Source organism: Arachis hypogaea, chromosome 3, assembly GCF_003086295.3.
Source record: "Arachis hypogaea cultivar Tifrunner chromosome 3, arahy.Tifrunner.gnm2.J5K5, whole genome shotgun sequence".
Classification (NCBI taxonomy): Eukaryota; Viridiplantae; Streptophyta; class Magnoliopsida; order Fabales; family Fabaceae; genus Arachis; species Arachis hypogaea.
Window position 1 is genome coordinate 106,792,690 of NC_092038.1, and position 15,819 is coordinate 106,808,508.

Below are 15,819 nucleotides of genomic sequence, written 5' to 3' on the forward strand. Positions count from 1 at the left end.
AGATCATATTAATTTATATTAATAATTAATTAATTTTAAATTTTTTAAATTTAAAATTTAAAAAATTTAAAAGATTAAGTAAACCTAATTAAAATCTATAAAAACGTTCCTTTTCTCTCTCACATTAACTTACCCACCTCCAACAATCACACACAGACCTCTCTCTTTTATCGTCAGGCCCTCTCCGCCTCCCCACCGCGATCCACTCCTCTTCTATCAGCGAGTCGTCGGAACCAACTCGGTTCCTGCTAGCCTCTGCACTCCCATCACCGCCACCACAACTTGCTTGTAACCGAAGAAGAATCTCTTCATCGCCGCCTCTATTCCCTGCATAACCACACTCTCCTTTTTCGCATAAACCCTTATCGCGGCCTCTACTATCCCCAGCCCTCCCTTCGGATCAACCTCCACCTCTAATACCATCCTCTTCATCTCTCTACACATCTTCGTCACCTCCACTAGCTTTTTCGACCGGAAGCAATTACAGAGACTGCATATGGCTTCACTTGTTTAAGGCCAAGGTACCCTTCCTATCCAACAGCAGCCGGTTTATAATCTCAATCAACAACCTGGCCCAATTAACCACCGTCCTACCCTGCAACCAGTTCAACAAAGTTTGGCTCAGCAACCTTTCACACACATGCCTATGTCTTCTATCACCGACATTTGCGTTTTGGGATATTAGATGCCGTTTTGATGATTAAAGAGACTACAAATTACACACTTGATTTTAATCAAAAGGAGTCCTTGAACAATTACAGAAATATAAAAAAACATTCATTTAATATGAAAAAAACATCCTAATACTTAACAAAAGAAATATCCAGTTATATTTTAGCAAAAATAATTAAATATCTATAAAATTTAAAAAAAATTATGAAATTCTTAAAGAAATAGAGACATTCACATTTGTAATACAAAAAAATTCGAAAAATATATAAAAAAAACACCCATTTAGTATGAAAAAAACATTTGGATACTTAGCAGAAAAAAAATTCATGTATATTAACTCGTAGAGATTTTAGATTCACCTAAAAATATTTGATTAATTTTTGGTTAATACCTTTTTAATTTCCTAGCGTTGTTCTGGTAGAAAACATAACGGAATTTAATAAAAAAATGACTGAATTTTACACACGGAACAGTAATGATGATGATACTAATATCTTTTATTTCTTCGAGTTGGGTCCTCTAATAAATTTTCTTTGAAAGCAGATGAAATATTTATTTTGTTATAAAGATGCCAAAACTAGTACTTAAAATGGAGAATGTAGAACGCGGTATAACCACTGAATTGGTTGAGATAATTAATAGGGCGTCTAAACTACTAGTTGCTTATTTATTAGTCTGCGACTCTGCGTATTAGGCATGCAGGCGATGAGGCGACCAAGTTATGATTATATGAAACCCTCCAAAAAGAGCATACTAGTATTTCCAACAGTGATGATAGTATTTGAGTAGAATGCGACCAGTTTGTTGCTTTGGTAAAGTTTAGTCGTTTAGATTTAGACATGCTTGGTACTTATATCCATCACCTATAAAAACAGTAATATATATATATATATATATATATATATATATATATATATATATATATATATATGTCGTTTATATATTTATATATTATAATTTTTTTAATGAAATATACTGTATTTAATATCTAATTAAAAAATTAAAACACAAATATTAGATATGAAAACATATTTTATTACATTTTTTAATTATTCTTTTCAAAATTTTTAAAACTTTACTTTTTACTCTCATTACTTTCATCATCAATAATTTATTTTTTAATTAAAAACAGAATTATATTTATTTTTTTTTGTATAATATCTTTGTTTTTGTAAATATAGTTATTCACTTTGCGGGTAACTCGTTCAGCCGTGATTGAGTTTTCTCTTTTTATTTTTTAATGGGTGAGATATGCTTCTGGCTAAAGAAAAATAGAGAGTTTGAGTACCCACAAAAAAAATAAGGATATACACGAATCAGATCGAATATGGCAAAAAATTCGATCTGATCCGCACAATTTTCATCGAATTAGATCGAATATGATATCCGCGTTTTTTTTACGTCGGATTCGTTCCGATCCGCAAATGTGCGGATCGAATCGGATCGGATATCGGATATATCTGCATAATTGAACATTCTCTCTAATCATATTTTTATGTAAAAAATTCAATAAAAATATTTCTTTCACACTTTTAGATTTATTTATTTTTAAAATATTTTTAATCAAATTTTTTCTAAATAACAAAAATAAAATAATATAATATATGAATAATAATAACTAACTAAAACATACAAACATGTAAATATAATACCAAACATATATATATATATATATATATAATTATTATTGTGTGGATTTGCGGATCCGCAGATATCTGCGATCCGATCCATAAAGAATGCGGATTGGATCCTATCCGATCTGATCAATTTATAGATCGAATCGTATCTGCAATTTTCGAATCGAATGCGTATATTTATCGCAAATATGCAGATACGATCTCATTCATGAATACCCTAATAAAAAGTATTTTAACGCTCAAATCAATTAAAAAATAATTTAGAACAAAGACTTTTAAGAGGTAAAAAGTGTTTGTATATAAACTGTAGGTGAATGACATCGTTGATGTCATGGACGCTTGGTCGTTAAATCAGCAATGATGACTACTAATCTAGTTGTTTACAAATTTAAAATTAAGATAAAATAAAATTAAATTATGATTCATAATATACAATAAAAATCGATTATAATATAACGAATCACAACTTTTAAATTTTGTCTGTTAATTATATAATTCAGATTAAATTTAGAAAATAAAATAATTTATAATTTGGTTAAAAGATAAGAAAATAATGATAACCTTAAAAACTAAATAAATTACACACACATGTACATTTATGTATTTTTGTACAATAAAGTATAAGCGATGAGATGAAAGGGTTTGGCACTCCTCCTTCTTTAAATAATCTAGATACGATGTAATACAGTAGAGCGAGGGAATACTTGCATTGAGTGGGAACCAGTAATGTTAAATGCGAAGAAGAGAAACACAAGTGGCAGTTGGCAGAATAGTTGGACAATTATTATTAATACTATTACGAGACTTAGAAATAAATATAAAAGAAATGAATCGCCCATTTATTTTCTTAGTTATTAATATTTAAAAATATATTATTAAAATATTAAATTTAAAAAATTAAATTAATAACTAAAAATACCAATCAAAATCAATAAAATTGTGCTGACTTTGAACATTTTTCTAAATAAAATAAATGTCGATATTGACTGCCTACCAAATACCAATACACATAGTAGTGTAATTGCCTAATTTTCAACCCTTTTGATAAATACATCTATATGATTGTATCATATCAGAGTCCTCCCCCACTCTCCTTCACCGAAACTTCATTCTTATTTTAGTAAGACTTTTGTCTTCCATTTTGTGCCTTTCGCCTATAAATTCCGACCCTCTCTCCCACTCCTAATTCACCTTCATTCATTCATTAATTCATTAATTCGTTAATTCATTCATCACACTACTACTTCCTACTTCCTACTAATCCCCTTTGCTTCTCTATCCCGATACATCTCAAGCTATTAATTACTTATTAACAAGTATCTATATCATGGGAGTCATGAGCAAGGAGCAATCCCAATTGTTGTCAAAGATAGCCACCGGCAACGGTCATGGCGAAGACTCACCTTACTTTGACGGGTGGAAGGCTTATGATGAAAACCCTTATCACCCGACCAATAATCCTCACGGTGTTATCCAAATGGGTCTTGCAGAGAATCAGGTACAGATAAACATAGCTAGGAATTCAATTATTCTGAACAACCTATATGTTATGTATGCTGACGAGGATTCATATATACTTGCAGTTAACTGCTGATTTGGTTGAAGAATGGGTGATGAGTAACCCGGAGGCGTCCATTTGCACACCTGAAGGAGTAACTGACTTCAAAGCCATAGCTAACTTTCAGGATTATCATGGTCTCCCAGAGTTCAGAAAAGTGAGTGGTAGTGTAGTTACGTAATAATTATACTAAAATCAGTTATCAAAATCAGTCACTAATATAAAATATATATTAGAATATAAATATATATTGAAAATAAATTAAACTACACATGTATTTATATACAAATATATTGATGGCTGATTTTAGTATATAAATAGCATGTTTGTAATTCGATATGATGGAACATACACTAACAATAAATAATGATTGAACAGGGTGTGGCTAAATTCATGGCTAAAAGCAGAGGCAACAGAGTGAAGTTTGAGGCAGAGAGAATTGTGATGAGCGGTGGAGCCACCGGAGCACACGAGGTGACAACGTTCTGTTTGGCTGACCCCGGCGATGCCTTCTTGGTGCCTACTCCCTACTATCCAGGTTTTGATAGGGATTTGAGGTGGCGAACAGGGGTACAACTCGTTCCAGTCAAATGTGAAAGCTCCAATAATTTCAAGTTGACAAAGCAAGCCTTGGAAGATGCTTACGACAAAGCTCGACAAGACAACATCAGAGTCAAAGGCTTACTCATTACGAACCCGTCAAACCCATTAGGCACAATCTTGGACCGAGCCACCCTTAGAACCATCGTCAAATTCATCAACGATAAGCGCATCCACTTAGTATGCGACGAAATCTACGCCGCCACGGTTTTCAGCCACCCGGGCTTCATAAGCATCGCTGAGATATTGGAGGAAGAAACAGACATGGAATGCGACCGTGACCTCGTTCACATTGTTTATAGCCTCTCCAAGGACATGGGCTTCCCTGGTTTCAGGGTGGGGATCATATATTCCTACAACGACAAGGTTGTCCAGTGCGCACGCAAGATGTCCAGCTTCGGATTGGTGTCTTCACAAACTCAGCATCTGCTGGCTTCCATGCTCAACGACGATGAGTTCGTGGGGAGGTTCCTTGCGGAGAGTGCAAAGAGGTTGGGAGAAAGGTACAGGGTTTTCACAAAGGGATTGGGTCAAGTTGGAATTAAGTGTTTGCCAAGTAATGCTGGGTTGTTCTTGTGGATGGATCTTCGTCGGCTTCTAAAGAAGGCAACATTTGAGGCTGAGATGGAGCTGTGGCGAGTCATCATTCACGAAGTTAAGATCAATGTTTCTCCCGGTGCTTCTTTTCATTGCTCTGAGCCAGGCTGGTTCAGGGTGTGCTATGCCAACATGGATGATGAGGCTGTTAAGGTTTCTCTTCAGAGGATTCACACCTTCGTCCTTAAGAACAAGGATGTCGTTGTTCCTGATAAGAAGCGTTGCTGGCAAGATAGCTTGAGGCTTAGCCTCATCAAGAACCGAAGGTTTGATGATATCATCATGTCACCTCACTCACCGATCCCTCACTCGCCCCTTGTCAATGCTACCAACTGAGTAGTCGCCCAATTCTTTCTTCTTTTTTTCTTTTTTCACCACTCCAAATCCTGTTCCTTTATACGGTGAAAGAAGTTTATAGCGTTTCTAAGATTACATTACTTGTATACTTATGAGAGTCCACAACAACATATTTGTATTCTCATTATTAATAAAGGGCTATTCTTTTTTCACTTTAAGATGAATTTGGTTAGTAGTTGAGCATTTCTCCTTGGAAAGTTGTACTGGATAAGAGTAGTTAGGATCTGCATAAATCAAGATATGAGAATAAATTGATTATTGATGGAGAGGCAGAGCACATGATTATTGCCCGATTGTCTCGCAACAATTTGAAAAAATTCAGGCTTGGATCGACAAGATAGTGTAACAATAACCTTCAATTTAATAAGTAGTCAACACACTAAATCAAATCAAATTCCACCGAACCAAAACCTAGATATGCCAACACTAGTTTAAATTATCTTAGTTGGATGCATAAACAAATAAAGTCAAAGGCTCCAAGCTATGCACATCCATAACCAGCAGCCAAGCTGATGAAGACATGCGGCTAAGTTATTAGTACTCATAGGATAAGATTTGACTCTGGAATTATTAACTGTTTGTTTAAACAACCAGAGATCAGATTTGTTAGGTGTTTGTCCAACAGCACCATTACAAATGAAAAGGTTTCGGAAAATCGGAAATTACCAGAAGCTAACCTATAACCATGCCATTAGACACACATGATCTGATGTAAGGGGTGACAGAAGCTAATTTGGCTTCACAAATGATTACATCATAGATGAGTAGATGCATCAAAATAATATAAGTATCTTAATTCTAGTGATTATCATAGTTTGCACCTAAAACTAATAGGCAAATGATCAGAAAGCTTGTCAAATTGGACCCTCATCATGCCCTTTTTTTATATTTAATTAAAATGTCTAAAGCAGACGAATCAATTTGTTTATCAATTATTCCAGCAGCTGGCGGTGGTTTGTGAGCATAAAGTATTGAATGCAGACAGAGAACAACAAGAGAAGGATTAATGCAGACATAGATTAAAAAAAAAAAAAAAAAACTGTTGCCAAAGTTAGTAAAAAGAACGAGGCCAGTTTTGATTCATGTTATTCATACGAAGGTCTTTTTGGTGATTAATAATTTAGATAATTAATAATTTTGTTAGTTATCTGTTGATTGTAAAACTGTTAATCATATGGAATAACTTTTTTTTTTTGTTTACAACGCCAAGAAAAATGCATCTTTTTGTCAGATATATATTATTGAAAAAAAAAAAGATGTTTGGAAGTTAATAAAAGATTAGCTCAAAGCAGTTAAAGTTATTCCTTTTGTTTTTTCTAATTATTGGTATTTTTTTAATATTTAATTATTATTAAAATAATTAAATAAAGGATTAAGTAATTTTTTCGTCTTTAAAGTCTAGAGTGAAAATCAAATTCATTTTCGACTTTTTTTTGTTATTAAAATTATTCTCAATGTTACTAAATGTTTTAAAATCATCATTTTCATAAAAAATAATAATGCTTTAACGATTTTGCCCTTAAAACAAAAATAAAAAACCTCTTTCCCACTAATCCCCTCTATCCCCTTGCATCTTCATCATCTTTCTCTTTGTCTTTTTCTCTCTCCACCACCGCTACCACCACCAATTATCCTTAATTCTTTTCATTTGAATCCCTTACCCAACAAAACCCAACACCCAACACAAAACCACGCTTAGACCTCAACAAGCCCAACAAAGAAAGTGAGGATTTAGGAATGCGATGGGAAGTACAACGAGGAGGAAAGTGGCTGCTGCTGCCACTGGCTCACCGGAGAGGGAGAGAGAGAGAGAGAGAGAGAGAGAGAGAGAGAGAGGGTATGTGACAAAAGGAGGGGTTATTGCCATGTTCCCTGTTGTTGCTGCTAGTCCATCGCGGTTATAGCTGGTTCGTCGCTTATGCCGTTGGAGCCTACCAAGTGTGAGTGTTATTCCGGTGATACCAAGTTTTGCCTGAGACGACGCTGCTATTCGAAGCCATTAAGCTCTTCCACACTCCGTCGAACTAATTCCGCCGTTGCTTAACCGTTTGTGATTCTCACTTCAAAATTGAATTGTTGTTGTTGATGAGTCCATATTTTACGATATATTTTGGTTTGATTTGAGTGGATTTCATAACATAAACCCACATTTATTCATCCAAATAGCATGCTTTTGAGATTTCTTCCGAAATTGGTCTTAAAAGAAAACATGCTCTTTTGTGCTTAATTTAGTCAACTTTAATTCACTTTAATCCCATTTCGTGCCTTGATGTATTTGTTAAATGATTCCAGGTTTCCAAGGCAAGTATGGGTTGAAGAAGTGAGGAAAAGAGCAGGCAAAAGGGAAGAAACCATGAAGCAATGGAGTTTGGAAGTTTCAGCATGTGTGCGTGCGCGTTCTCATGCGTAGGCACAGGAAGGATTTGCGAGTGACGCATAAGCGTGGATGGAATTTTGGCCAGGCGACGCGTACGGGTGGGCGTGACCCAAATTACGCCATCTCGTTAATTGCAAATTGCTGGGGCGATTTTTGGGCCTCCAAAACCAGTCCAACTCATTTTTGAAGCTATATGAGGCCAAAGTGAAGCTGAATGAAGGAGGGGGGCAATTAGGGTTAGCTTTTATCATGTTTTAGTGTAGTTCTCTAGAGAGAGAAGCTCTCCCTCTCTCTAGAATTAGTGTTTTTAGTTTAGTTTCCTTTTAATTTCAGCACTTTAATTCTTGTCTTAGTGTAGTTTCATTTATGTTTCTATGCTTTATTGTCTTTATCTTCTTCATCTCTTTTGTTATTTTCTCTTTTATGTCAATTTTCATGTATGAACACTTTTGTTATTTTAATTCCAAGTAATGCAAATTTATGTTTCCATGTCATTTATTGCTTTCTCTAGTTGTTATTGTAATTCTCTTACTTTGGTAGTTTTAGAATTTATTTTATTACAATTTAATATTATTTTATTTTCATGCACACCAAGTGTTTGATAAAATACTTGGCTTAGTTTCTACTTAGTTTTTCTTTACTCTTGGCTTGAAATTGTTGGTTTTGGTGATCCTTGAGTCATTGATGTCTATTCTTGTTTGATACATTAGAGTAGTTAGTTGATTTGGTCTCCCTTGACTCTATGTGACCCATTAGTGCTGACATAGGACTTAGGGATTGAAATCAACTATGCCTACTTGACTTATCTTCGATATAAGGTTGACTATGTAGGATTAACTCTTCATAATCATCATGTGTTTGTGGTCAATGGCTAGGATAGGTAACCTTAGCTCTCAATTACATGCCAAGATGTTTTCTTGCATTTGAAGTTTCATTTCCTTGCATTTAATTGCTTTGACCTTTATTGCTTTTCATTTAATTTCTTGCATGTTTACTTTTCACACTCTTGGTTGAGAAATTGGATGTTTGGGTAGAATTGAGTTGTGGATGTCCATTTCGCATTGTGTGGGAATAGTTAATTGATTTGGTTTCCATTGACGCTAGTCTTTCACTAAGTAATTAGTGAGTTAACTAGGACTTATGGATTGAGATCAATTACACTCTTTTGACTAATTCTCAAGGAGGATTGACTAATTTGGATTGATCCCACACAATTGCCATGTTTGTGGTCCATAACTAGGATAGGAATCCTAAATTCTCCAATTCTCACCAAGAGTTGCCATTTACATTCCTTGCATATTTAATTGCTCTCTTGATATTTACATTTCTTGCTTTCTTACTTTTCCAATTCTCCATGCTCTCTTATAGCCAATAAATGTACATTTCATTGCACCTCCTAGGGAGAATGACCCGAGGTTGAAGTACTATCGATCTCGGTATTATAATTTGGATTTAAAACATTTGATTTGGGAGCTAATTGTTGGTCTAGACTATACTTTCAACGATGGAATTCTACTTTGTGAAAATCTAGATCGACGATAAATTCTTATTCGTCAAATTTGGCGCTGTTGCTGGGGAGTTGCAATGGTGTTGTTGTTGGCTATTGTATATATGTTAATATGTAAATAGCTTGCTTTTGGCTATCTTTTGTTTTTGTTGATGGTTAGGATTGGGATCCCGGAGGACATTAAACATTCTAGCATTTGGTAGGGAAGTCAAGCACAAGCCACCATAGCAAGGAACTCTCCCAATTGTCTAACTTAAAGACATTAAATAAAAGTGTTTGGTAACATTGTTCCTACTCTCCTCTTTTTGTATATATTTTGGTTTGTTGCATGTTTGTTTAGTTGGTTAGCTTAGAATTAGTTTAATTTTGATATTTGTAAGTTAATTTTAGTTTAGATCATGAATTTATGGGTTCTTTCATGTTTGGTGTTGAGTTTTGATTGAACTAAGGCTTGGTACCTTAGAATTTTGAAGAAAATTTTTTGGAAAAAACAGGGCATGTGCGTGCGCACACACACAACAACAAAAAATCACCTTCTGTGCGTACGCACCCACCTGTGTGTATGCACACAAGCCTGTATGCTCACTGTTTGCAGCGCCAGCACGCCTTGTGCACGTGCATTCCCCTGTTTTCTGCGACCTGTGCGTCCGCACGTACCTGTGCGTATGCACGCATGCCATTTTTCGCATTCTTTTTGCGAGCGCACAGGCTTGTGCGCCCGCATGCCAACTTGCAACCACTCTGGTGGGAGCGTTGGCACAGCCTGTACGTGTGAACCCCTGCCCCTTATGCTCTTATGCGTGCGCACGGACCTGTGTGCGCGCGCACACTTGATTCTTTTCCAAAAAAAATTTTTTTGGCTTTCTGTGTGTGGGCACAGCGGCTGTGCCCACGCACACCTCTAAACAAAGCCTCTGGTTGCGGTGTCAGCACGCACAGTGTGAATGCACAACAATTTTCATTTTTCTCATCAACGCGTATGCGTGACCCACGCGTACGCGTTGCCTTCCACTTTTCGCCACCCCACGCGCACGTGTCCAGGACACGTACACGTGACTCCCTGTGTGTGCGCACACACCTTTGTGCGTACGCACGCCCCTGTTTTCTCACCACTACACTTCTTTTCTTCTCTTCTCTCTACTTCTTTTCTTCTTCTCTCTTCCACCCTTCTCTTCTCTTACTTTTACCCTCTTCTCTACTTGCTTTACCTTGTTTTGCTTGCATTCTATTTCTACTTTAGTGATTATACTAGTTTTGTTTTATTTGTTTGTTAATTCAATAAATTTGCAAGTGTTTGATTGATGTTGATTGGGTCGCTATTGCTTGAATTTGGTCTCAAGCTTAATGAATATGTGCACTGAGCATTTAGTCTTTATTTCATTGCCTAGTTAAATCGTGAGTTTGATTCATATTTTGTCGCGACCATATGTGTTAGACTTTATCTTTGTTTGGCATCTTGAATTGTGCACTCTTACTTAAGTGAATTAAGTTGAAATTACTTGTTCATCATGATCTTCATATCAAATTCATCACATGTCCGGTACTTGTTCCTTGTTAATGCTTTGCATTTTTTTGAGTGACTTAACTTGATTTTTATCAAGCTTATCACTTTTTGTAACAAGTACCTTTCCATGTGACTTTTTCATTGTGTTTCATGATGAATAGGGAGTTTCCGTTCATTAATGGATTGGTTGTTGTGATTGTGCTATTCTATACTAAGTTTGCGCTTTCACGTGCGCAATTTCAATAACCAATATCAAATACTTAATTCACTTTTGTGGTTACCTAGGGTTGTGTGTAGCTTAAGTTTTGCTTATTATTTTCTTGCAACGTAAGCGACTTAATTGAGGAATGTATGCTATTTCTTTCGATTGTGTGGATACTGCTTTATCCGGCCAATGTGTATATTCTAAAGTGTGCGCACACTTAGAATACACATATTGTCTTTTATCATACCACACCTCTATAAATACTTACTCAATTAGATGCTTATTGACTTCCCCCCTTTTACCCTTTTGTGTAACTTGCCCTATGGCTCCTAATTACACTTTATTCGTTCTTTTCAAGGATGAGACATAAAGGTGAGGAGCCGGTGGAGGAGAAGGACGATCCAACAATCCAAGCCCCCGCATTCACCGACCGAAAGTGGAGGAACTTAGCCCCATGGGTCTTTTTCATGCACGGAGGACCGTGCAATGTTTAAGTGTGGGGGAGGATCCACAATTTTGGGACGTAAATTCTCTCTTTCTCGACACTTTGCATTATTTTCTTGTTTTAATAGTTATGCTTTTTGTGAATATTTGTTAGTATTTCATTGCATTATACTTTGCTTGATTTGCTTGTATATATCTTAGCTTGTTTATAGTTTTATTATAGTTATATTTGTATTTGCATAGTAGAGTAAATAAGTTTGGCAAAACAACAAAGAATTTTCAAGAAATCTCTTTTTGGGCATTCCATTGATTAGATTTGAAAACTTATTTGTGAACTTGCTTAAAGTATCTTTTTATGGAACATAGGAAAGAGCTTGAACAAATACCAAGTGAGATTTGAGTTTAAATTGTGTAGTTGCATATTTTCAATCACAAATTTTGTTCTTGTGTGTTATAAACTCCTTTTATGATTGTGATCTTAGGTTTGCTTTAGTCTATATATCCTATATTTGTTGTTTTGGATTGTAATTAGTATGATTGAGGCCACCTTTGCATAGCTCACAAACCCATATGGCCAACCCTTACATCTACCATTGTAAACCACTTTTTGAGCCTTTAATTCCCCTTGTTCTCATTTTAAGCACATTATTCACCCTAAGTGAAAAAACCATTATGTCCTTGAATTGCATCTTTGATTAGTTTGGGTTTGAGTGTGTGTGTTAATTAAGTGTGGGGGAGAATTTGTGAAAAAACGTTGGTAGTTAGTGCTTTGGGTATTCATTAAAAATATTTGAAAAAGTGGAAAAATACTCATGCATTCATTACTTAGAAGCATATGCATCTCCTTTTTGGCAATATAAAAAAAGAGAGAAAATAAAAGAAAAGAATGATAATAAGAATGAAAATAAGAGATACATATGTGGTTGAATTGAAAATAAAATGCATGAGTGAATGTGAGAAAGGAAAAAATGGGCAGCTAGGATTGTTTTGTTATGAACATAGGATGATATATAGGATTAGATGGGATACTTGAGTTAATCAAAGATCCAATCTATTAGCCCACTTAACCATATTGATCCTACCCTTACCTAAGTCCCATTACAACCCACAAAAGTCCTCATGATATTTGCATTCATTCATCAAATATTAGTTGATTGTTAGACGACTTGCAAATCTTTGAGAAACATGATTAAAGGAGGATTGAGTGATTAAACCCTACACACTGAGCGATTAAAGTGCAAACACATCCGATGAGGGTTTCAATTGCTCAATTCTATGTTTCCATTGCCTATATTATGTCTTCTTGCAAGTTGTTGAAATAAATTTTAGAAATTTCAAATCAAATCTTTGGACATTGATTATATTGCTATATTTTCTTGTCTTGGCCCTAAGTTTGTAATTTGGATTGATTGAGATTCTTTTGTTTGCTTTTACCAAACTCAATAGGAATCATAGTGTAGATATATATAGATAGCATTTAGTATAGATACATGCATGTAGGTAGTTGCATTAATAATTACCCCTTCATTCATCTCCTTTGGTTTGTTTAGCATGAGGACATGCTTGGTTTAAGTGTGGGAAAATTGATGAGTCCATATTTTACGATATATTTTGGTTTGATTTGAGTGGATTTCATCACATAAACCCACATTTATTCATCCAAATAGCATGCTTTTGAGATTTCTTTCTAAATTGTGCTTAAAAGTGAAAACATGCTCTTTTGGGCTTAATTTAGTCAACTTTGATTCACTTTAATCCCATTTAGTGCCTTGATGTATTTGTTAAGTGATTTCAGATTTCCAAGGTAAGTATGGGTTGAAGAAGTGCAGAAAAGAGCAGGCAAAAGGGAAAAAAACCATGAAGAAATGGAGTTTGGAAGTTTCAGTACGCGTGCGTGTGCACAAGTTCTTGTGCGTATGCACAGGAAGGATTTGCGAGCGACGCGTACGCATGGATGAATTTTTTGCCAGGTGACGCGTACGCATGACCCGAATTACATCAGCTCATTAATTGCAAATCGTTGGGAGCGATTTTTGGGCCTCCAGAACGCAGTCCAACTCATTTCTAAAGCTATATGAGGCCAAAGTGAAGTTGAATGAAGGGGGGAGGGGGCAATTAGGGTTAGCTTTTATCATGTTTTAGTGTAGTTCTCTAGAGAGAGAAGCTCCCTCCTTTCTCTAGAATTAGGGTTTTTAGCTTAGTTTCCTTTTAATTTCAGCACTTTAATTCTTGTCTTAGTGTAGTTTCATTTATGTTTCTATGCTTTATTGTCTTTATCTTCTTCATCTCTTTTGTTATTTTCTCTTTTATGTCAATTTTCATGTTATGAACACTTTTGTTATTTTAATTCCAAGTAATACAAATTTATATTTTCATGTCATTTATTGCTTTCTCTAGTTGTTATTGTTATTTTCTTGCTTTAGTAGTTTTAGAATTTATATTATTGCCATTTAATATTATTTTATTTTCATACACACCAAGTGTTTGATAAAATTATTGACTTAGTTTCTACTTAGTTTTTCTTCACTCTTGGCTTGAAATTGTTGGTTTTGGTGATCCTTGAGTCATTGATGTCTATTCTTGTTTGATACATTAGAGTAGTTAGTTGATTTGGTCTCTCTTGACTCTATGTAACCCATTAGTGTTGACATAGGACTTAGGGATTGAAATCAACTATGCCTACTTGACTTATCTTCGATGTAAGGTTGACTAAGTAGGATTAACTCTTCATAATCATCATGTGTTTGTGGTCAATGGCTAGGATAGGTAACCTTAGCTCTTAATTACATGCCAAGATATTTTCTTGCATTTAATTGCTTTGACCTTTATTGCTTTTCATTTAATTTCTTGCATGTTTACCTTTCACACTCTTGGTTGAGAAATTGGATGTTTGGGTGGAATTGAGTTGTGGATGTCCATTCCACGTTGTGTAGGAATAGTTAATTGATTTGGTTTTCATTGACGCTAGTCTTTCACTAAGTAATTAGTGAGTTGATTAGGACTTATGGATTGAGATCAATTACACTCTTTTGACTAATTCTCAAGGAGGATTGACTAATTTGGATTGATCTCACACAATTGCCATGTTTGTGGTCCATAACTAGGATAGGAATCCTAAATTCTCCAATTCTCACCAAGAGTTGCCATTTACATTCCTTGCATGTTTAATTGCTCTCTTGCTATTTACATTTCTTGCTTTCTTACTTTCCCAATTCCCCATGCTCTCTCATAGCCAATAAATGTATATTTCATTGCAATTCCTAGAGAGAACGACCTGAGGTTGAAGTACTCTCGATCTCAGTTATTATAATCTGAATTTAAAATATTTGATTTGGGAGTTAATTATTGGTCTAGACTATACTTTCAATGATGGAATTCTATTTTATGAAAATCTAGATCGACAATAAAATCTTATTCATCAGTTGTCATTTGTTGTTGTTGTTTATATGAGACGGTGGCTGACATTGTGATAGATGAAGAGTTATGATTGGTGTTAGAGTTAAGGGTAGCGGGTGGTATGGTAGTGGTGGTGTTAGAGATGAAAAAGAGAGAAAGAGAGAGAGATGTGCGTTGATGCAGGGGACAGGGGGTTAGTGGTGAATGTGGGGAAGAGGAGTTTTTTGTTTTAAGGGTAAAATCGTCAAAGTATTATTATAAAAAAGATGATTTTAAAACGTTTAGTAATGTTGATGATGATTTTAATAACAAAAAAAGGTCGGAGACGAATTTGATTTTTACTCTTTAAGGACGAAAAAAGTACTTAATCCTTAAATAAATATATAAAATAATTTTTATTGTTGAATATAATAAATATATAATTATAAATATTATATATATAAAATTATAAATATTAAATCAAATAAAATAATTATCATTGTTTAAAAGTACTGTGGTTACACATTTAACTTACCATAAATTCAATATAAGAGACTAAGAGTAACTAAGATGGTCACAATTCACAAAAGTAGAGTTTTTACTTACTATTTGTGAGAATTCAACAATCCAACCGTTGGAGAAGAAAAGTAAGGAGTTTCTTTTCTTTGGACTGAGGAATAGTTCTTTTTTAGGAAGTTTGGACATGAGACTTTGCTACGTGGCAAGTTAGCAATAAAAAAAAAAACTACCAAAGTTCTATTGTTCTATTGATATTTTTTTTTTCTTCAAGTTATCTGTATAATATTAAAAAAGACAAAGAAAAAATATAGAACAAGTATTCAGAGTATTATAATTGTAAGTACGCTTTGTAATTATATATAATTTAGTTTAAAAAAAAGAAATTTGCAAACATAATAAAAATTTATAGTATATTACATAATATAATTGTTGATGATAAAAGAGGTATTTATATAAAAAATTTTAGT

General features: G+C 34.5%; 1 protein-coding gene across 1 annotated transcript; it reads left to right on the forward strand.

Annotated features, from left to right (window-relative positions):
• Positions 1-3,332: 3,332 nt before the first annotated feature.
• Positions 3,333-5,579, forward strand: LOC112790850 (1-aminocyclopropane-1-carboxylate synthase). Its single transcript, XM_025833444.3, has 3 exons — positions 3,333-3,807; positions 3,893-4,024; positions 4,246-5,579. Exons 1-3 carry the CDS (start codon positions 3,637-3,639, stop codon positions 5,398-5,400), a joined length of 1,458 nt encoding a protein of 485 aa, XP_025689229.1. The 5' UTR covers positions 3,333-3,636; the 3' UTR covers positions 5,401-5,579.
• Positions 5,580-15,819: the final 10,240 nt, after the last annotated feature.

Coding starts and splice junctions, on each gene's coding strand:
- LOC112790850 (XM_025833444.3), top strand. CDS start 3,637: ATGGGAGTCATGAGCAAGGAGCAATCCCAATTGTTGTCAAAGATAGCC. Junction 3,808..3,892: donor TGGGTCTTGCAGAGAATCAG/GTACAGATAAAC, acceptor ATATACTTGCAG/TTAACTGCTGATTTGGTTGA. Junction 4,025..4,245: donor GTCTCCCAGAGTTCAGAAAA/GTGAGTGGTAGT, acceptor ATGATTGAACAG/GGTGTGGCTAAATTCATGGC.